The sequence below is a fragment of the Electrophorus electricus genome, unplaced genomic scaffold (assembly GCF_041902795.1).
Source record: "Electrophorus electricus isolate QZ-2024a unplaced genomic scaffold, ASM4190279v1 Scaffold79, whole genome shotgun sequence".
Taxonomy (NCBI): Eukaryota; Metazoa; Chordata; class Actinopteri; order Gymnotiformes; family Gymnotidae; genus Electrophorus; species Electrophorus electricus.
The window spans coordinates 69873-92500 of NW_027658796.1; the positions used below are offsets into that span (position 1 = coordinate 69873).

General features: G+C 41.0%; 4 protein-coding genes across 9 annotated transcripts in view; 1 reads left to right on the forward strand and 3 right to left on the reverse strand.

The window, feature by feature from the left end:
• Positions 1-329: 329 nt before the first annotated feature.
• LOC145643247 (keratin, type I cytoskeletal 50 kDa-like) lies at positions 330-2717 on the reverse strand. 2 transcript variants are annotated; one of them, XM_081709721.1, is made up of 8 exons: positions 2475-2717; positions 2116-2372; positions 1875-1957; positions 1639-1795; positions 1256-1417; positions 945-1070; positions 645-865; positions 330-564 (listed from the first exon to the last, which is right to left on the reverse strand). In XM_081709721.1, exons 1-8 carry the CDS (start codon positions 2662-2664, stop codon positions 459-461), a joined length of 1302 nt encoding a protein of 433 aa, XP_081565847.1. In that variant the 5' UTR covers positions 2665-2717; the 3' UTR covers positions 330-458. The 2 variants fall into 2 exon arrangements, with proteins under 2 accessions (XP_081565847.1, XP_081565846.1); XM_081709720.1 differs by having other exon boundaries at positions 2116-2717.
• Positions 2718-4287: 1570 nt separating this feature from the next.
• Positions 4288-16150, reverse strand: LOC145656568 (keratin, type I cytoskeletal 19-like). 2 transcript variants are annotated; one of them, XM_081709736.1, is made up of 9 exons: positions 11692-16150; positions 11364-11492; positions 10921-11003; positions 10600-10756; positions 10252-10413; positions 8552-8671; positions 8192-8412; positions 7672-7732; positions 4288-7487 (listed from the first exon to the last, which is right to left on the reverse strand). In XM_081709736.1, the coding sequence occupies exons 1-9, from the start codon at positions 12019-12021 to the stop codon at positions 7458-7460; spliced, it is 1293 nt and encodes a 430-aa protein (XP_081565862.1). In that variant the 5' UTR covers positions 12022-16150; the 3' UTR covers positions 4288-7457. The 2 variants fall into 2 exon arrangements, with proteins under 2 accessions (XP_081565862.1, XP_081565861.1); XM_081709735.1 differs by having other exon boundaries at positions 4289-7487; positions 7659-7732.
• A 231-nt stretch (positions 16151-16381) lies between these two features.
• LOC145656562 (uncharacterized) lies at positions 16382-17664 on the forward strand. The gene is made up of 3 exons (XM_081709719.1): positions 16382-17016; positions 17188-17445; positions 17522-17664. Exons 1-3 carry the CDS (start codon positions 16920-16922, stop codon positions 17593-17595), a joined length of 429 nt encoding a protein of 142 aa, XP_081565845.1. The 5' UTR covers positions 16382-16919; the 3' UTR covers positions 17596-17664.
• A 437-nt stretch (positions 17665-18101) lies between these two features.
• hap1 (huntingtin associated protein 1) overlaps positions 18102-22628 on the reverse strand; it is a 16956-nt gene continuing 12429 nt past the window's right edge. For 3 of the 4 annotated variants that reach the window (XM_081709711.1, XM_027018353.3, XM_027018355.3), the window contains exons 10-14: positions 22307-22534; positions 21838-22145; positions 21524-21718; positions 21094-21196; positions 18102-19626 (exon numbers count right to left, since the gene is read on the reverse strand). In XM_081709711.1, the coding sequence (XP_081565837.1) occupies positions 19239-19626; positions 21094-21196; positions 21524-21718; positions 21838-22145; positions 22307-22534 (1222 nt within the window). In that variant the 3' untranslated portion in view covers positions 18102-19238. Of the gene's footprint in view, positions 19627-20681; positions 20738-21093; positions 21197-21523; positions 21719-21837; positions 22146-22306; positions 22535-22628 lie in introns of all 4 variants that reach the window. The other variant, XM_081709712.1, reaches the window with a different exon arrangement.

The following is a 22628-nucleotide window of genomic DNA, read 5'->3' on the forward strand; positions in this document are numbered from 1 at the left end:
ACACTTCATTAGCCTCTATCTTTGGCAAACTAACAATTCAAGCCAACCACACCCGGACTCTTTTATTGACCACACCCAATTACAAAAAAAAAAACCATGTACTAAACTCTTTCCTTAATCCCTAAGCCTCTTTACAGCTCAGATATGTATATTGCAAAGTGTGGATCTACAAGACATTACATTTAGAAAAAAAACAAAAACCTGTTTGACTGACAACTGACAGGCAATAGGCAAAAATTCTTGTGACCAGTTCTTTTAAATCATGATAAATGCAGTCAAACAGTGTGATTCTGATTTTGAATGGAGACGAGGTATAAGAAAAAGCATCATTCGTTGTATAAGAGACAATTTATTTTTCATATCAGTGTCGTTTGTCACATGTAGGGCGCGTCTGCTGCTCTCATGGATGTTGGTGGTAAAAATGAAGGTGTTATGGTGTTAAGCGTAGCGTTTTTGAGTTATTCGGTTGTGGTGGAGGACACCACCTTCCCATCTACCATCTCTTCCACAATGGTCTTCACCTTCACAGAAGTGTGGATACCACCGCCACCACTGACACTGGCACTGAAACACACGATGATAGTAGTTTAATAGCAAGCCCAAATGACTGAAATGATTTTCCCTCCTGTAACAGCTGCTCTTACCTGACACTCTCTCCGTCCAGGAGCCGTCTGTACTCTGCGATCTCCATCTCCAGCCGAGTTTTGATATCCAGCAACATCTTGTACTCCTGATCTTGCCTCTCTATGTCAGCTCGGAGCTCCATCATCTGCTGCTCCAAGCTTGTGGCTTGAGCCTGAAACCCAGCTAGCTTCATGGCGTAGCGCGCCTCAGTGTCTGCTAGAGTGCCCTCCAGCGAAGCTTTCTGAAAGCGGAGAAGGTCATTTTAAGCCTTGATGCTCTAGTGTGTCATTAGAAGGGAACTCACAGATGCTGTGACTTACCATGCTCAGTTGGGATTGTAGCTCGAGCTCCAGGCCCTGCAGAGTGCGTCTGATCTCAGTGACTTCTGACTTGGACGTTTCAAGATTTACTGTGCTGGCAGCCATCTCCTTGTTCAGGGTCTCAGTCTGCAAAGAAGCGGTGGTTTACGCTAAGCTTTGTGCACCTGGAGTTAGCCACGTTCTACAGCTACAGTGGATAAATGGATAAGGTCGGTGGTTTAAGCATAGCCATGCTGCCACCCTATGGAGTCAGTGGAAAAGGAAAGGGACAGATTGAGTCTGTGTCAGCCATGACTCATGAATTCCTTAACCTTTGTTTGGAACCAGGCCTCTAGGTCACGGTGGTTCTTAGCGGCAACTGCTTCGTACTGCTCGCGAATCTCTTCCAGGGTTCGGTTCAGATCTTCCCCAGGTGCTGCTGCCACTTCCACATTTACTTTCCCTGTCATCTGAGTACGCGAAGCTGCCAGCTCCTGGAAACATAGCACGTGTGAGAGAGTGATTGTGTATTGTCCTATATTAATTTCTCACAGGCCACCTTCAATATGACACAGTGGCATTACAGTGCCTGCTGTGTGCTTATAACACTTGCATGCTCATTTACCTATAATAAGTGTTATTTATAAAATAAATAAATGTGATTGCTTTAGACTGCTTAAAGCATTAGTGGGGCATTGACCCAACCAGAGCTCACCTCCTCATGGTTTTTCTTCAGGTAGATTAATTCCTCCTTAAGGCCTTCAATCTGCACCTCCAGGTCTGATCTGCCCAGTGTGAGCTCATCTAAGAGTCGCTTCAGTCCAGCAATGTCTCCCTCCACCGACTGACGCATGGTTAATTCATTCTCATACCTGAGCAGGAACACAGAGTATATCACAAACACAGTAGGTGCCACATACCTGTACCATATCTTTGTTAAGAGACTCCTACTTCGTTCTGAAGTCATCTGCTGCCAGTTTAGCATTGTCAATGCTCAGGTAGATACTGCCATTGTCCTTGGTAGCCTCTTGGATCTGTGGAAGAGTTGGATGAAACTGGTCTTAATTTAGTCAGAATTAATAAATTGCTTGAATTTTCTTACTCCAAGTCAATTGCATAAACAACTGTTGGTTATAATTATAAATCTTCCCTCACCCAGTCTATATCTTAAGATATGTTATGGAAATGGTACCTTGCCATGGAGCTCCTGGATGGTGACCTCATATGCAGAATAATCTCGAGCAGTTGGGGAGGTTTTGTTATCCAGAAACTGCCTGATCTTCAGCTCCAGGTCAGCATTGGCCTTTTCCAGAGAGCGCACCTTCTCCAGATAGGATGCCAGACGATCATTCAGGTTCTGCATAGTGCCTTTCTCATTGCCTGACACTTGAAGTTCCAGATCGCCCCCACCAAAACCTGCGCCACCAGCTCCGAAGCCAAAGCCTGCACCTCCACCTCCACCAGCTCCGAAGCCAAAGCCTCCACCCCCACCAGCTCCGAAGCCAAAGCCTCCACCCCCACCCCCACCAGCTCCGAAGCCAAAGGCTCCACCACTGCTCCCCGCAGTGGATATGCGCACATTAGATCCTCCTGAACCCCCATACATGCTGGCAGCCCGGGCGACGGTCATCTGGCGGCCCCCACCACTCGCCATGGACATGCGGGAGGATCCTCCTAGGCTAGGGCCCCGAAAGGAGCCTCCGCTCGAGGAGACAAAACTACGAGTGGCAACGGTGGGCATCGCTAGGCCAGAGTGTGAGAAGGGTGGCTCTTTCCTAGCACAGGAAGAGACTGCAGCACTAAGAAGGAGGGATGGAGTTTTATAGGCGTCCCACTGAAGGGAGGAGGAGTGGGTCTGTGACAGGAATGGACATCTTTCACCTCATCTCTCCACCCAACACATGCCCAGAGGCAGAAGAGCTGCCAGGTTCAGCGGTACGTGCACAAATAAGGTAAAAGGCACTGAACGTTCCACAGCTAACATTCAGAGTGCATTTATTTGCAATTACATAAACCCTCATTTCCAGAGGCCTGCAAAAGCTGGATCTAACAGGAGATATGCATGGATGTAAGTGTGTGGCGACACTAGCGTAATAAGAAATATTATATTTGCACCTCCAAAGCATGGTTGGAAAGTGAGAACACAGTACACTCAGGACACTCTTCTGGCAAAATACGTGTGAAACTAAATATTTCAACTTTATGACCATATGCAAATGGTTTAAATAGACACATATTCTTTAAAGCAAATTCTGATTTGCACAGTTTCAACCCTTTTTTAGCCTATTCCTTCTACCACAGAGACCAAGAGCATTATCCTGTGATATGTATTTCGGCTCAGTAAAGTGCCTTGGATACCATTGTGTGCTCAATATTTATGGTCCTGAGACAAGTAAGAGGTGGACTATACCCAGAGCCATAAACACTAAACTAAAACACTGCTAAATTGGCTCATTCACCTCAAACCAAACCAGCATTCACAGAACAGACCCCTTTTTGTCTCATGTGTTGATCACTTTCCAGAAGTTTCCAGCAAACACTTTGGAGACACTTTCCAACACTGTGCTGCAGAGGCACAGATTTGGTTCGTTGCAGAATTTCCTCTAATTCCTTTTTTAAAAGGGTTAAACAGTGACTCACTATCACCTCTCCAGAAGACTATTGGTTTACATCAGACATTCGCCACAAACTGACATAACATTATGCTCATGCATTCAGTGCAGCGCTTGTTTTCGGAAGAACCTGTTGTTAGTATAACATATATACTAACAACTGATAATCATTCTATGTCTTGCAGGGTGTGCAGTGAGTAGTTGGGGCAGAGACAATACAACAGAAAGGGTGAATCCACCAACCTTTGGCATCACAGAATGGACACGTTTCCACATCCATCTCATATGCATAAGCTGGGTGGTGGTGTTCTCAAGGAACACACTGCCTCCACAGACATGCTGTAGCCTGCTCCTTCTTTGTATTGCACACTCTTAAAACACTTTTTCCAGTCTTGGGCATTTGGAAGGCAAAGTTTAAGGATGTTGATACTTACAGAGAAAATGAAAAGGCATGTATTTGTAACATCTTAAAAGAATATTTTGATGTGTTTCAAAAATATTTATAGGTGTGTTTATTAGATGCATAATATTCAGACTACATGATACAACTGTAACACTTATGGAATTTGTAGGTTAATAAACATGCAGAAAATGTAACCAAATTTCCTGGCTTTTACTCTTTCAAAATCTTTTATTATTTTTCCAAAATATTTGAAACACATATTAGTCTACATATATGATGCAAAGATGCTTCATTTACAGTGCAAATGTACTACATCTCTACATGCATAATTATTGGAGACTTAAGGACTATTTGTGGTGATAAAGTTGTGGTGATAAAGCAAAATAAAAGAACACTGTCACGGCCTGGGTGCTGCAGGGCGTTGAGCAGGACGCACAGACTCGCTTGACGATGTGAAACATTTAATAGCATAAAACATAAAGGACACTCTTAGCACTCACACATAACACTAAGACAGGAACACATAAACAGTAAAACAACAACATAAAATGACATAAACGCTGGGTTATATTAACAGTAGCTACACACTCATTGACACTAACATTTGACACCAACACTAACAATGACAAACAATGAGGCTCACACTGACAGGGGTTTAAATAAACAGACATACACTCAACGTTAACCCTGTGCAGGTGCATGCCATCATGGAGGCCATACCACGTGACTTTTTTTTGGGGGGGGGGGGAGCATTCCAGGACAAACACATTGCCACACATGACCCTATGGTATAAGACCTGACTAAAGTCTGGTCATGTTGAAACCTGAGTGATGAACTCAGAACGACAAAATCTGGGCCATGAGGTAGTAAAGGTCTTTTTAAAAACTCATCCACTCACAGCAAAATCTGCCTTTCCTGAGTATCTACTAACTGTTATGACCACAAGTCAGTAAAAGAAAGGTGACCTACAATATATGCTTTATTCATTTGTTTGTATTTATTTTTGTATCTTTGCAAAGCCTACAATTACTCAGAAAGGGTACACAGTAGCTAAATATTACTATGTTTAACTGTTACTTATTTTGGTATAATACGAGCACATCTAATTTAATGCAATCTAAACATATGACATCACAGAGGCTTTTAAAATATTTGGTATAATAAGTTATGTGTACACATCTGCATACCCAATAGATTGATATGGTACCTTAAACTAATTCAGTCATTTAGTCATGAATTACTACAAAATATGCATTTTGCTACCTGTTTGGTCTTGAGAGACATCCATTGGGACCATTCAGGCAGTGACTCTATCAGAGCTGTAATCATGCCTTCCAGTTATCACCCCCACCACATTCTTGTCAGTCAGAATGCTCCACCCTCTGAAGTGCCTGTTACACTGTTGGCAGCTTTCAGCTTTCATAAGTCCTACGCTGCTAGCAGTCACTCTTTTTATGAGCAGCTAATCATTTACTTTAAAGGGAACTATACTTTGAAAACAGGCATTTAAGTATTTTTATCTGAAAACGTTAGTATGGTAGTGTTCTGCTGAATAAACGGAATAAACTTGAATAAACTAAAGCGCAGGTTGATACTGAATATATTTATGGCTTATGTAGTAAAATACATTTTAAGACTATATGAACTTTTTAGTACATCCTGTACTCTACATGTATATTAGCAAGTACAGACAAGTATTAATATGCTTCCAACAGATTTCTCTAACACTAATGACATTTTTAACACGATTTCATTTGCTTTTCAAAAAATTGGACAATCTAAATAGATAGATAAATACATTTAAAAAATAGATAATAATAAATAACCAGCCTTCTGATGAACAACTTTAATGCATATACCAGAATGACAGAAGAACATTGAATGAGTTCATGCATTAGTCTGAGATTGCAGGTATTCATTTTTAAAACAACCAGCACATGGAATGCGTGCGACCCCAGAATACACTTTTCCTCACTGAAGCTGGATCATCTATGGCCTCTAATAACAAGGCTATGGTGGAGAGCAGCACCTGGAGGTAATAATGTTTCTTATATCCCTGTTCAGACCTGCAGTGGTCTTAAAAATATGACTCATGGCCTCATCACTCTCCTTCTAGCATGGCTCCTTCTGATTCATTTTGCTAAATTACTTTATCCTTTGTTAAAGGTCGATTAATAATAAAACGTGTAATGCCAAAAATGTGTCTGTTCATGACAGTTTAAGTGATGGGGTTTAGTTCAGTCTCACGCTTCTGAAACACAGTGAGAAAAACAATGTTAGCATTTGTATTTGCTTTCAAACTCCATAACAGTTTTATATTTTAGAAGTGAGTTTGTTTTTAAACAAAGTATTAATGTGCTTGCATCTGTTATGACCAACTAAAAAAAAATATCATTCTAAATTAGGTTTAATAGTATGTTTGAAACAACTGTCTTGCCTGATTTTGAACAATGCAATGAACCACCCCAAGGTTTGTTGCTTTTTATTCATATGTGCCAAAAGCAAAATGTATGTCAGAGTGTAATCCCCAACAAAGTAAGGCTCTTTGCATGATTATGATCTGGAAAAGTTATGTGACCAGTTATGCAATCAAGAGTAGGATTAAATGTGGAAATTATGGTACCCCCTGCTTGAAGCTATACACACACACACCCACGCCCCACAACCAGACACGTGTGTGCATGCACCACCACACACCCTCTAATTAAGATGCCAGTGTCAGTTTGAGTTCTAATCCACTGTGTTGGCATATAGTTACAATCTGAAGAATTTGTACAAGAGAACTCTGGGCCTGTGAGTTTAAAGGTCTTATTATTGAAGATATTCCTAAAAAGTAATGAAGCACTACTGAATAAAGTCACCCAGGCTGCATGAATTCAATTTAATATATTGAATCTTGGACTGCATAGAGCATTTGTTAGTATATTTAAAGCATACAGTTCATTTGGAACTAGGTGTTTACAGGTTGTTGCTTTTTTTTAACCAAAATAAACAACTCCCTGCCAAAAAAAAAAAAAAAAAAAAAAGTTTCCCTGTTGTCTATTGGGAAACCTCACTGATCATTTGTCATTCTCTACAGGAACAGAACTTAGTCCTCACAAGTGCCTAAGACAGCTTGAATCTCCATTCTTTGGATTGTGTATTCTGAATTTCTGAGCGCATACTCTGTATTAATCTTGAAAGAACATGAAAGAACATGATTATGTTCCAGAGAACGGTGTCACCTGGTGGACGAACCGTACATTTTCCTTTGACCATATGCCCCACAAGTGGGGGCAAATCCTAATGTCAAAATGCCAATAATGACTTAAGGGCTCCTCTGGCATGTCACCGAAAATAAGTGTTTCAGTTGTGCTATAGCATAGAATTGTCAGAGTCTTCATTATTATTCAGTTCAGCGGCTTTCTACTCTGTAGGGGGATCCTGTGCTTGTACCACTCAGTTGATAACCTCCTCCAGTTTCTCGGTTTTGTCAACAGACACCACCTCCCCATCCACGAGCTTCTCCACAATAATCTTCACCCGTCTCTGGATGTGGGGGGCGTGCTCTGTGTGCATACACATGCACACACAAACATACACACAGAAAACAGACATGCTTACCCAACTTTAACAGCAAACTGTCACAAAATGACTGACTGAGGCATAATAGATTAACTAAAGAAAGTGTATAATGAAGTGGACAGCCTAAAAAATAAATGAATTAAGTTAATATTTACTCTTAGCTGTCACCTCCTTCTTAGTTTCCACTGTTTGGGTCACCGTGTCCGTCATAATTGAGTTCACAATAGTTCTGCGCACAAACAAAAATAATGATTATTGGTATAATCAATAATGTCTTGGCTTTCCACAGACAGGTACATGTACAGTACAAAGACTAACCACCTTCAGCAAATCTGATTAACTTTACAAAGGCAGGGACCAATAGACAAGTCCACAGTTTTGTGAACTGTTGTACAGTCAAAGGTAGGATCAAACGTAGAACCGTGCCAGTGTTGGGAACTGGCAACCTTCCAATAACAAGTTGGGCACCTTAAGCTGTGAGCTACCACACACACAGTCCCACCCTGTGGCCTCTCCACCCAGCAGTCTCCACACACACCCACACACGCAGTCCCACCCTGTGGCCTCTCCCCACACACCCACACACGCAGTCCCACCCTGTGGCCTCTCCACCCAGCAGTCTCCACACACACCCACACACGCAGTCCCACCCTGTGGCCTCTCCACACACCCACACACGCAGTCCCACCCTGTGGCCTCTCCACCCAGCAGTCTCCTGTACTCGGTGATCTCCGTCTCCAGCCTCATCTTCACATCCAGTAGCAGCTTGTACTGTGTGCATTGCTGCTGTGTGCTGGCCTTCAGGTCCTCCAGCTCCCCCTGCAGGTAATTTGTGTGCAACTGCAGCTTGCTTTGCTGGGCGGCGTAATGCACGTCCACCTCCGCCAGACTCTTCCCCACCACATGATTCTGTAGCGCAGAGCAGTAAGGAAAGGCTTTATGAAGGGCAATGTAATCATGTCTGATGTAGTAAAACAACAGTCGCTCATGAAAGAGGTTGATAAAATCATTCACAGCAGAAGCAGATGGAAGGCGGAGACTATCCAACCTGTAGGCGGAGACTATCCAACTCCATCTTCCTTTGCTGGTACGTCTTCTTTAGGTCAGAGACTAATGTATGAGATGTTTTGACCTCAGCAGTGCTGCTGGTCACTCGAGACACTTTCACCTGGAAAAGAACCCAATCAGCAAAGAGACAACATACAAATGACACATCCGACTCTCACATATACCTCAAAAGAAATGGCTTTCGTGTTGTAACATTTAAAACTGAAATTTCACTAAACTAACCAAGCTGTACAATACTTATGGTGGAAATTGTAAAAGGTTCACACAAACCAATGACCAACATGAGTTTAGCCATTCACACAGACTGAATGTGAGGGGAAAAAGGTTTTCACCTGCCAAATATTTTCTTTTGTACGAGTAGCTCAAAGAATTCTAAAGTTACTTTGCCATGAATAGACATAATTTAAGGTTCTTTATAATAATAAAACATCAAGTTAACTCCCTGGGGAAGAGCATCTATCATCACTATAATTCTTAGAAACTTGTCTGTTTGCATGGTGCTTTTTCAGTCATTGACACTGAATACCATTCAGCATGTTTGGATTTTAACCATTCTTTACTGCAGCCTTTAACTCCATTCTCTGACCTACCAGTGAACAACATTTCAACAGTTCAACATTTTTGCACTGAAACCCTTTTAACCCTTTTCCTGTTTACACAAAGTCTGGTAAATCCACCAACAGCTTGGTCTTCCTTGAGTGCATTTGTTTCATAGTTTTAACTTTAACATAGTTTACTTTCACAATTCCGAATAATTTCCTGATAAGCTCAAGATTTGTCTACTAATAACTTTACAGTTTTTGACAAAACTAAACTGAATTTTAAAAGTGGAAAAAGGGCCACTGAGTGCTGTTAGAGGAAAACCTAAAGACACAAAGTTTTAATAGTTGTCAACGGTGATTCAGAGTAGGTTTTTCAAACAAGGGCACACAAACAGCTTGACAGTACCACAGTGAGAATGCATATTGTGATTAAAAGTATAAAGTACTAGTTAGACTGTTACAGAGCCTAATACAATGATTTTGAAAAGAAGTGTCTACATGGTCTCACCCTCACTTGTCAGGGGCGTCATTAACGTGCATATTTAAATCCTTGTTTATTAGTCAGTCCTTGTAGGCGTTTGACCTCATTTAGGCTGTTCGCCACCCTATCGTGGTCTAGTCCTGTTTATCACCGAGTGCATTTTGACTTGTTTCAGTGTTGTTCGTGTTTTTTGTTTTCTCTTTTTGTTACGTGTAATAATAAACATCTGTGTGTGTCGACACGGCTAGTCACCCCAACGTTACACTGGCTACCTGTCTTTCAAATGATTATTCTACGTGGTTCAATCTGAGAGAATCTTACTCAAAGATGAATCTAGGAAGAGCAAAAAACATCAGAGTATATAAAATATCTAAAAATGTGTTTGAGTGAAACAGCATCTGCAATGCTGCAACAATGGAATATTTAGTTGCAACTGTTCGATTATATATATATATATATATATATATATATATATATATATATATATATATATATATATATATATATATATATATATATATATATATATATATATATATATATATATATATTGTTCGACTATTTCTGAAAGTCTCAAATAACTGAAAGCCAAAAATAAATAAATAAAAATTAGGTTTACCCCACCCATTTACCACACACACTGTCGCACTGGTCTACCTTGCTCTGGAACCAGATTTTAGCATCTCTTTGGTACTTTATGATGAGTGCCTCAAACTGGGCCCTTAGTGCCTGCAGCTCCTCATCAAGAGGCACTGAGGTGGCACAGTCCATCTGCACATCCACAGAGCCACACTGCTGGGTACGAAGCAAATGCATCTCCTGTGAACAAAGGGGACCGAAGCAATGATGAATCCTAGCAAATGTAATCACAAAGGCAAGTGCAGCCTTTAATTTTTGCTTGAAATGTTAGGTGGTTTGATGGATAATGGATTTTAAAAAGTACATTTTTAAAAGTAGAGTTGCACACATAGATAAACTTGGAACAAAAACAAAAGGACTCCTCACCTCCTCATGGTTCTTCTTGAGGAGCACCAGCTGTTCTTCCAGTGAGGATATTTGGAACTTCAGGTCTTCACAGGCCATCTGATTTGTCACCAAAGCCCTACGCAGTTGAGCCATCTCTGCTTCTACAACCAAACACATGTTCCTCTCTACCGCAACCCTGTACCCAAACAGGAGCCAGGAGAGAATTCACCATTAGTTTTGCAATGAAGGCAGTGCTAACATTAACAGCACTGCAAGAGTAAAAGACACTGAATAAAGCAGAGAAACTACCATTTTTTAAAATCATGAATATTTATTGTAAATGTCAGATGCTCAACTTACCTCGCCTTAAAGTTGGCAGTTGCCATTTTAATATGGTCCACTTGCAGAAAGAGTAAAGCATTTTCCTTGGCATGAGAATTAATCTTTAAAAACAGGGATGTGAAATATGTACAGTCACACAAATGATACCACTGATGTTTCGGCAACTTCATTTTGGTTTGATTTTGAAAGTTAAAACATGCAAGTAAGGTTTATGTACAGACATAATTATTAACTGAAAACCTAAATCTCTTAATTCTAAAACTTATAAAATGGTTAAACGTCATACACAAATTGTGTCACTTGGCAGGTGAGCTGGTAAAACCTGTTTGGACAGGTTTCGTGTTAAAGATTAGAGATTCGCAGATTTAGTTCTTGGAACATTAAGAACTTAAGAGGTTTGTAGTGTGATAATGATTTTCAGGTGTGAGCTTGATGGGTGTGTCTATGGACTGCTGCCTTACCTGTTCACATAGCTCTTCAGTGGTGCTGTAGTAGTGAGTCAGATCTTTGCAGTACGTAGTGCTCCTGCGCTCATACCATTCTTTGATTTGCAGCTCAATCCTTCTGTTGGCAGCTTCTAAAGAGCGCACCTGCAAACAAAGAAAATAAACCACAAATAAGAAACATTTTCTTAATAGGTCAAAAATGACTCTAATACACACAAGAATACAGTACACATTTCCCCCTTAAATAAAACAGGAGATGGGGTGGAATAAGTAAATATATTAATTCCTTGTATTTTTTCCTTGTATGATGACCTGCATAATAATTTAGTATTTAAAATATTACCTTATCCAGGTAAGCTGCCATGCGCCTGTTAAGATTCTGCAAAATCATCTTTTCATTGTCAAATATGAAGTCATGAGTTGTATCCACTTTGGCTGAGGAATGAGACATTCGAGTGCCATAGCCTCCATAAGACAGTGACACACTTGAGCTACTGAGAGCTTTCAGCCTAACTGTTCCAGATGACGCGTAGGACGAATAATGATGGGGCAGCATGGCGGGATGCTTGGAGCGTGACTTGATGATGTGCTTCCCAACCTGTGACTCTGCTGTTTCACTGATGGCAGAGGGTCTTAAATAGGCCTGCCTGTCAGGAAACGAGCTCAGCAGCATCTGTCATGCACGCAATACAAACAGACCCGCCTTTCTAAAGAATGGATTCAAACTGTTTAGTTGAAAGAACCGGTATCTAGCTAGAGTGTAGATTCTTTAGGCCAGTTTTTGAACTGGAAACCACCAGAACGATTAACCAGAACCAGTAATGAGTGTTGTACTGAAATTCAAGCAGAATTTCATGCTTCTACCCGTTTGACTGCTGCATTGCTGTGTTAACTAAAGGAAAATGTATGGACCTAAATAATTGTATTTTCTTTCTGCATAACATACTGTGATGCTTTGTGCTGTAGTGTAATCTAAATGCATAGGTAACATTTCTCACATTTTTGATTATTTATCAGCATTTGTTAAATTTGCCTGCCAGCATGCAGGCCTTTCATTTTTTCTTTGTCATCCCTCTCTTCATTGACTATTTTGCAGTGTTTTCTCATGGCTTACATGCTTCACCTCCATATTAATATGCCTACTCAGACTTCTAATTTAACTGCTCACGCATTTCTTTTGTTCTTTCTTTTTTCACTCCTTCAACCTTCCCCATACCGACATTTCTCTTGATGCTCCTTGAACTGTCAAATTAGAGCCAAACCTGCTCTACAGGTTCACCTGCTGACCCCATGCACCAAACTTCATTTTGTACTGATGACAGTCATTTACCCCTTCATGCCTCTTCAGCCCTTTCATTCACCTTCATGACGCTCATCTATCCAACTGATTAATTCATTTGCATCCACCGTCCGCCCATAGAAACCCCTGGATTTTATAACCCTGAATTTTAAAGCTGCAGCCATCAAGCTTTGTGTCAACGTTTAACGGCTGACCCACCTGTAAGTGGTTATGCCAGCGCCACTCTCGTCTCGTGCCTTCTGCTCTCTTAGTCATTCCTCCATGTCAAATCTCCAAAAGAAATCTATTGATTTTGAAACTACTTGAATTCTTAAGGCACACTAATCATTTTAACATAAAGTATATATCTGCACTTCATGTTGAGAGCTATACTGAAAGTCAGTCAGCATGCTCATAGTTTTCATGCTGTTACAATGGACCTTGTCAAGCCAACTCAGAGATTGTTCACAAACTTTAGTTTCTAGTGCACATTATAATGTTTTTTCCCTCTTCCACTGTTGACAGGTTATACATTCTCAAGCATACTGACAGGACCAAAGGTTTATTTCATCCATGCAATAATCACTTTTTTTTAATTCATGCAATAATCACTTCTTTAATCCATATATAATAATCCTTATCTCAACTTTTGAAAAAAGGTTTTTAAATCGCTTGTATGTAGGTACATATCACTACCAAATCTCATACATTCTCTAGACACATATTTTGGGTTCCTGAGTTGGTTTCAAATCCATTTAAATTGAAATGGGTGCGTTCAGCTTCAGCACATATTAGCCATACCTACATAGCAAATTCAGAAGTGTGAAATCAACACTATGAGTGTATACTGTAGCACCGTTGTAGAGCATTTTCCAAGTCACTTGGTCTCTAATACTTCAAACCACCATCTTTAACCACACCTTCAAAAACTTAAAAGGCATAATGATGTTCATTAATATGCATTTGCATAGGGCTAGGGTTAGAATGATCCAATTCGGTATTCCATCCCTTGGATATTTACTCAGCTGTGACGATACATGTGTGTGACAGCATGCAGTTCATCTGACAAGGTGGTACTATTACCACATTTTTTAATTGGTCCATACTCTACATGTTTTAGAGGCGATGTCTCCCAGCAGTATGTAATTGCCATTTGATGTTTTTAGCAAGATACTCAAAAAATGTAATTTTCAGCATGTTCTTTAAGCCTCAACCCCTGATGCGCCACATATGTAGCAATGGAGCAACTTTTCATATTGCTAACAGTAATGTACCATGAAGTAATGTTGTGGTATAAGATTTACATCAGGGTACAGTTGCTTAAACAATGGTGCTCATGTACCAAGTGCTCTAGACAGATAGTAAGGCCTCCAGTGAGACAAGGTGAAAACACTACACTGATGATCTGAAATAAGAGCAAATACCAGATTTCCTAAAGAGACTAAATCACCAAAAATCAAAGGAAAATTCATAACAAGGCAAGAGCACAGAATTTAACCCTATGCTATTACTAGAAGACACTAAATTCAGTTTTGTTGAATGATTTTTCCTCTCCATGTACTCATAGTTAAAGCTACAGATTCTGGACAGATTATACTTCTCTGACAAATAATATTTACTTAGAGAGTCAAACAACAGCTTCAACTCAAGCTGTGTTATCCTCTGTGCTATACTATGGGTTACCACCAGGTATGCCCCAAAATCCAAACCATCAGATAAGGCCAAGGCAATACCATGCTTTACAGAATTTTGAAATAATTATTTAGAGGCTCTAAAATATGATCAAAATGAAATATTTTCAGGTCTTATGAATGAAAAAGTGCCAGCAATTGAATATTCAATAAAACAGAGTTGACCTTAAGAGGCACATTCCAGAAAACAAAGTAAAGTGCACTTTATGAATGCTATGTTCGTGCCCTAATGGATTCTGTTTCATAGTCATCATAACTGAATCTGCAATGCAAAATGTTCTGAAAACAACGAATGTGTATGGAAGCAACTTCACATCACAAAAATATTTTAATTCACTTGATCCTCGTGCACCACCCTGTTTCAGCAGCTTACATATATCGGAATTGATGCACATTAATTTTAAGATTTCCAATACGGGACCATATACAAATGTATTAGTGTTAGGGATTTGTTGATATGTACTTATCCTATTACCTGACCATCAGGTATCATATCTCGTGTCAATCACGCTTTCATTATGAATTGTTGATGCATTCTGAAGAGCACCACTTCCTGTTTAGTCACTATTCAGCCACACCTGTCTTCTAAAGAAGAGCCAGGGTTTTCTCGTGAAGAATCATCAGCAGGTTGCAATAAATGTGACTGAGATGAGGCCTCAGTAATCTGACCCGAGTGCTGCTCCAAACTAGTATAAGTGCTCTCATCAGCATGGCTGTTAGGAGCATTCATTAACTATTTTCTATTGTTAGAATGAGTATAAGATTGATGCTGACAGTCATCTTTTACACAAATTAGATAGAACCTTGAAGAGGGATGAAAGCTGTTATCAAGTGGAGAAACAAACACTGGATGTTCACAAAAGAAACGTTACATATGAAACAATGCAAAATCACATAGGTAAGGAGTATTGCCCTCAATGCTCTTACTCGAGCAGATTAGCTTGTTTTGCTAATGTCTATGTTATAAACAGTGTTTGGAAGAACAGTGAGTACACTGGTAAGTGTTGCATGGTAGGATACACTGAAGACAAGTGAGCTTTGAAGAGAAGAAAGTGAACCAGCAGACAGTGAAACAAGTGCTTGGCAGGGTATCAGGCTCTGGTCCATGATGATATAAAAAGAGTCAATCATTCTTATGACTGGGAATCATCTTATCCTGGCAGATATATATCAATATTCATCAGTATTGATCACTATTCATCAGTGCTGCAGCATGACTGAAGCACTGAGAACAAATGTAAGGAAATATAGGAAATAGGAAATCTGCAAGAATACATTCCTTAAGAACTTAATCTATTTTATAAAAGTCTGTCCACAGCCTCAGCAGGACATATCTTGCTCTTGCTCTTCTTAGGTCTAGATGGTGGTGGGTGGAGATAAAGGAGATGCAAAACCGAGGCCATATTTGGATCCCAGTCTATACTACACAATCTTTGTTATAGTTTTGTATATTTTGGACAATTAGCGAAGTGTGAACTTTTTCTGTGGGTTAACCTTTCTGTGTTTTTCCTAGCTCTGATAGACAAACACAAAGATGTTACAAAGAGAAGGACCTAGCACTTCCACACAGATGCGGAGGTGTAGCTCACATTAGATTCAAAGCATTTGGCAATCACGTTTATCCAGAGCCATTTGCATGCATTTATGAGGATGACCACTTCCTCATGATTAAGGCCATGACCTTGGTGTGGTTAGTGCCTTGTGCTGCTTGCTCTACAGGGAGAGCTACAAGGAGCTAATTATAGTTCAATTATAGTTTCATAAACCAAACAATGCAAACTAATGAAAAACAATTAACCTGCATGGATTCATTTCCTTTTGACTCAATACGATCTCTGTAGCTGAAACCTAATGAAGTCAGATTCTGATGGAGAGATATATATACACACACACACACACACACACACACACACACACACACACATATCTATCTAACATTTGAGAATGCCAATGTGTAGGTTTTTTCTCTATCAGCAAGACTGAACAGCGATTCACATTAATATTGATTTACACCGTTAAATATATTTTCGGTGGAAGTCAGCAAGCTGTAGAGTTGTTTGCTCTAGGCTTACAGTGATGCTTGGACATCTGCATGAACAGACAATTACGTGTTGCTAAAATCTTTAGATACATAAACTATGACCCATCTCTGCATCGATACTCTGTTCGTACTGCGTAAAACGAGAATCTTTGCGTCAGTAAAACCACTTAACCCTTGATTTAGTCTTAAATAAATAAATCTCAAAACTTTGATGACGCATAAGATCCTAATTCCAATATATTCAGACATCGGATACGCTAAAAGTAAATAATACATATATATTGGTTCGGGGGTTATTTTTGTGCTATATGACTCTAGGGCGATCAATCCTTGATTGTTAGCTTTAAAAAAACTTTCGGATCCAGCGTCAGATCTAAAGTGTTGAACGTTAACAGTGTGACACGGTGACGGAATTGCAATAGATTTTGCTTCTAGCTGATATTGAATTTCCAAAAGACAGGTGACCGATTTATAGTTAGCAACGAGTGGCCGTTTACTGAGGTACAGTTTCCTCATTTTATCCTGTGACAATTTATTGATCATTGTAGTCTTTTTAAGTGATGAGTTGGTTATATAAATTGTGCCCTGCGCTGGAGTTGAGCAAGCACGTGGTTTTAAATCTGGAATATTCGGCCAACTTGTTTATGAACGATTCAGGTAAATTATAGTTCTGTTAACACTGAGAAATACTGTCAAATTTGTTTTTTGGAGTGCTGTGATTCTTTTGGGAACAAAGGTCTGGGTTACGCATACAAATATGTAGCACATATTAGATTAAACTGTTCAGCAGCATGTATTTTCCTTTTCTAAAGACACATTTCTCCTCAGGCATGTCGGCGAAATTCATAACACTAGCTTTTATAATGGTTCTGGCGACGGAATGTTTGGCTTTACCACTATCGCAGTCAGAGAACGAGATGGAAAAGGCAAGCGCCCAGCCTTGGGAGAGGAGGCTGCGTCGTGGCGCAGCAGGCGCAGGCTCAGACAAAGCGGTTCAAACGCGCGACGCCAGGATGGAGCGCCTACCGTCTTTACCGGAGGATCAACGCGAATTTATGTCAAAACAGATCCTCCAAGCTCTGTCAGGTGAGTCTGTGAAGACAGATAAAGAGGGCATTTTGTATACTTATTCTTAAGCTGCTTTTTTACATTTTTGTGCCAGAGATAATTCATCGGGACGACTGCATTTCTGACTACCAGGGTTGGGTAGACTTCGGGCGACGGAGCTCCGACTGAAGTTGTTATTCGCAGTTAACAGTCTACAGCTGTTCGTTTTTCATTAAATGACTTGAGACTTGACTTGCACTTTTTCTGTTTTAAATGTGGTTATTGTTTCCGCCATTTATTTAAAATTAATATTTATAACTAGAAATACATATTTACGTTAGAAAAACATCTAGTAAAATCTAGTAAAATTTTTAAATATATTATCTAATGGTATATACCCTCAAATGCCCATTACATCACAAATGCTGGTGTTTTGTTGTGTGTGTGTGTGTGTGTGTGTGTGTGTAGAACATGTAGAAACACTTGTATACTTGAATGGAACATCTAATCTTTCACAAGCAGCTAGTAACAAAAAATATTGTACAGTAGGACAAAAACATTTTTAAACTTTAACGTTAAACACTCAGTCGCTGCCCATGCACTTCCCCCATCCCAGGGCTTGCCAATAAAAATGATTTGAGTTCTTATTTGGATGACTTATGCACACAGCTATTACAGATGTCCGAGGGAGAGGCTTTATGAGTGCATATGACAAGGTCATTTTATTCTCACTTTGACAGTCATTGTATTTAAAAACTTACTAGGTAGAGATAGATAAATGATAAACCTGGTCATTAACACAAGGATGACTGCAGTTGCTTCTTAAAGATAGGAGGCCCTGTGTATCAGATTTTATTACTACTGAGAAATGTTCTTGGGTGAAGTCACATGACTTCACAAAACACTCCGGAAAGACTGGCACCAGTAACAAGGCAAAGGATGACATTATGTCTCTAAAATTACAAGCTATTCAAAGTATTACTGAAGCACTCAATGAAGCAAAATGAACAAGGGAACATGTGATCAAATGAGGTACTTTGAATGCTCATCATTGACTCTTGATCAATGAAAATCCACCTGTGCAAACACTGAGATGCATTAAATCTCATTTTATGCATTTACAGTATGTCATCATTCAGCAGTTTCACATCCAACAGCAGTGAAAACAATATCTCAAGTATCTGGTCAGTTCTACATTACAGCTTCAACTTTGCACAATTACAGTCAGGAATCATACATGTGGATATCCACTGCTGAGGGTCCCGGTGCATTCTGGGAGACTAAAATTGGTTCTAAAAGACATTATATAAAATACTATGTCAAACTAGACATAATGAACAATATGCTCAGAAGATCATGTAGGAACACATGCAGATTGTCATAAAAACAACTAATGGATAACCCATGAGCAGTCAGATTTCATCTTAAGTATAGTCCAGAGGTCACTAGCCTTAAAGGTAGCTCTATACACACCTCTGTTGCTATGGCTTCTGTACACTGGGAAGATTCAACATATTTCTCTATGCCGACACTAATAAATAATATTTAGTGCTCATATTTGTCAAGACAGATGCTGACAAATGTTGGTGTATATAATAAACAAAGCTCAGAACTACTTCTTAAATAATAACAAATGAAAAGCCAAATTCCCTTTAAGAGAACAAAAAGTTCTCCCATCTACTCATAAGCAAAAAGGAAGCTCACTGCTACAGCACAGACTTCGCTTGTCTATGGCTTTCGGTGTTTCCGGATCTGAACACAAGGCTAGATAAGAGACCGAGTACAATATGGAAGACATCCAATAAAACAGCAGCTATGGTGGATGGCAGCTTTCAGCGTTTCATTGTGTTTGGTTTGTGCGAATCTCCTCCCTCCTTTCCTGAGTCTATGATCCCCCTGGCTGCCACTTTATGAAGGCCTAGGCTCTGAAGTTTCTCCACCAGGTTGAAGCTGAAAATGCTCCTCAGGGGGTGCACTCTTTCACTTGGCGCGATCCTTCCCGCATCCTTTGAAGTAGAAGCCCCTGGGATGGGAGGCAAGCCAGCACGAGCTAAAGCAGATATGCCTCTCTCGCGTAGGCGCTGAAGAAGACCCAGTGAGGATGTCGTGGACTTGCCACTTCGATGGAAGGAACCAGCAGATGCTGAGAATGGCTGGACATCTGCCGAGGTCTTTACTTGCTCAAAGCTTCCATACATGGATTGACTGCGGGAGCGAAGGCTGTGGAAACAGCAACGCAAAACAAGGAAAGAAGGACCATCAGAAAAACCTCTGGCCTATGACAGTCAGTATGTTAGTATACCCCCAGCCTGCTGCACCTGAAACATGTTAACTCAGAACAATGCCGAGCAAAGCATATGTGAGTTAAGCAATAGATGAGGTGAGAAGGTTTGTCACCACAGACGTTTATTGTTCAACACATCCCTACATACATGTGTTTCATAAAGCAAGGTGGAGTAAATGATGGGAAATAGAGCATTACTCCATCCTAGGACCACTACCGTCACGGTTAGTCCCTCCCAGCTTCCGTGTTCCATGGTTTCCCTGTCTTGTGTATTTTATTTCCATGCTGAAGTTTCGTTTTCTCTGCCCTTCGTTTGATTGCTCACACCTGTCCCTTGTTTCTACCTTGTTAAGTTCATTTCCTGATTCCGTTTGCTGTTCATTGCGTGCATTTGTGTGGCATATATTAAATGTTTGAATATATTGGATGCATGTATGCTTGTCTTTATTTCGAAGCCTCCGTGTCTGTTAGCCTGTTTGATTCTAGCCGTTTTGTTTTTCCTTACCTCCGTATCTTACTTCTTAGTTTCTGTTACAGCCTGCTTTCCCTGTTAGCCTTCTTGTGCTTTGGTTTGTCATTACTTCCTGTCACGATCAGTCCCTCCCAGGTTCCGTGTTTTCCCGGTCTTGTGTTTTTTAGTTCTGTTCCATAGTTTCGTTTTCTCCGCCCCTCATTTAATTTTCCACACCTGTCCCTTGTTAAGTTCGTGTATTTAAACCATGGTTGTGTTGGTTTGTACTCCGTGTTTCCTAGCCTTAGTTATAGCTTGCTTCCCTGCTTGCCTTCGTGTGTGTTTTTGTTTACTCGTATCCCCGTGTTCTCCATGTCGGCTCTATGACCCTAATAAATCTCGCTCTTCTCCGCACATGCATCCGCCTCCTTACTGCTCAACGTTACAATTAGGACCACCCCATGCTGATTAGTTTGCATGCTGGTGAGACATTCAAGGTTGGGATTTAAAATTAGACTCTCCATCACTGCCGGTTCTTACTTTGTGGAGGTAGGTCATATTACAGCTGGAAGAACCTTGAGCAACACATCCTGTCACTGTGAGAAATGATGTTAAGATTAGATGAAGGAGAGCAGAAACAGAGAGAAAGAAACTAGTGGAAAATGAGATTCGCTAAATGTTAAGAGGGACGTAGTATGCTGTGTCAAACTGAGACAGATTCAGTTGAGCCATTTCCTAAATCCCAGTTTGGGCTCAAAAAGATGGGGGGGGGGGGGGTTATGGATGGAAGAGGGAACAATGAAGTCAAACTGGTTATGGTAATGATGTGAATAAGCACCAGTGTTATGACGCAGTGATCACATGGTTTTGCTTTGTAGGTAAAATCTAGAATAACATAGGAGTGGAGTGCAGTGTGTTTTTTGCAGTAAAGTGTTGTGCAGTAAAGATTTACCTAGTAGAGAGGGATGAGAGCAGACCAGAGGGCTGAAGGGTCTCGTAGTTGGTGATGGTGTGGATGGAAGAGGTAAAGGGGAGGTTTGGTCCGGTTGAAGCGACTGAGATACAAATACATACATGCACACAGCCCTTTGAGCACACTGGTATGTACTTCACAACATGGAAGGTGAATGAAAATCACACATAGCAGATGGCAACATCTTATGCTGGCTGGGTTGTATGGTAGACGATCACGCATCTTCAGACGTTTACAACATTATATATCTTCAGAATTTTAGAAAAGCAATTTAAAGTGGAAAAAAATAAAATTAAAATAAAAAATTGAGATCTGAGAGTTGAATATGCAGAATCTTAATGACTTCCAACAAAACTAAACTAAAAAACAAAGTTGGCAAATTCTGTGAAAGGGTGTCTGGTGTCTGTACCCATAGCATAAGGAGTGGGGTTGGAGAGCGTAGACAGGTCAGGCTCATCCTCCTCGAGGTCACCAAGGCTGTACACATGCTGGGCATCCACATCCAGCTCCCTGAAGTCTTTGGTGAGGATGCCTGGCCGTGGGTGCAGGACACCTCCCAGGTTGGGCTGGGCCAACTGCTGCCAGTGGTGTAGGGTGACCGAACCTATGGGACAGTCATCCAGGATGTGTGTGTGTAGGGTGACCGAACCTATGGGACAGTCATCCAGGATGTGTGTGTGTGTGTGTGGGTGCGCGTGTGTGTGTGTGCGCGCATTTCCTCACCTTCCAGCGGTTTGACTATCTGCAGGCGTTCGGGCAAGTACGAGCGGGAGCTAGACGAGCCAGAGGAATGCTGGGAACTGCCTGAGTAGTTGGTTCCTGTGGAGACCATGCTGTCGTTGGGTGTGAGGCAGCCACTGGAGCTGCCCAAGCTGGTAGCCAGTGACCTGAGCTTGCGCTCACGCTCCACCTCCAGGAAGGACCGCTCAGATGAGTGACTTTCCTGCCTGGCCGAGAGGGAGCGCAGGGCCTCCTCCAAGTCCTGTCCGCCAGGCAGACCTGGCTGGCCCAAACGCTTTGCTTCCGCACAGCTGGGGAGACGCACCAGCATGTGCAGTGTGAAAACTTACAGCCCATCATCACAACCACACAGATAATGTTTTGGAGCAAAAGCTAGGCAGCTTTTTGAAGCACTAAAATCCTGTAACACACAGGCCTGTGCTAAGAGCACAAATCCTGCTTTAATACCTACCTGAGGTCCTGTGAAGGTGTTATAGAGGGGGAGTTGTCCTCGATGTTCACGCTGACAGACTCGGTGCCATAGCAACTGGTGTGTGGTGTGCTCATTTGACTGGACTCTGTGGAGGCAGAGCTATGGGACCTGGGCGAAGCTGGGACCAGGGGGGAGTGGCACCGAGAGCGCAGTCGAGCAGTCTGATTGGCCACCTTCACTGTCTCGAACACACGCCAAGGATGGGTCCTTTTGACAAGACCGCAAATCAAATTGCTATTTAAAACGATGGCCTTACGTTCAATAATCCACCATAAATCTGTTTCCACACACAAGGGCATGA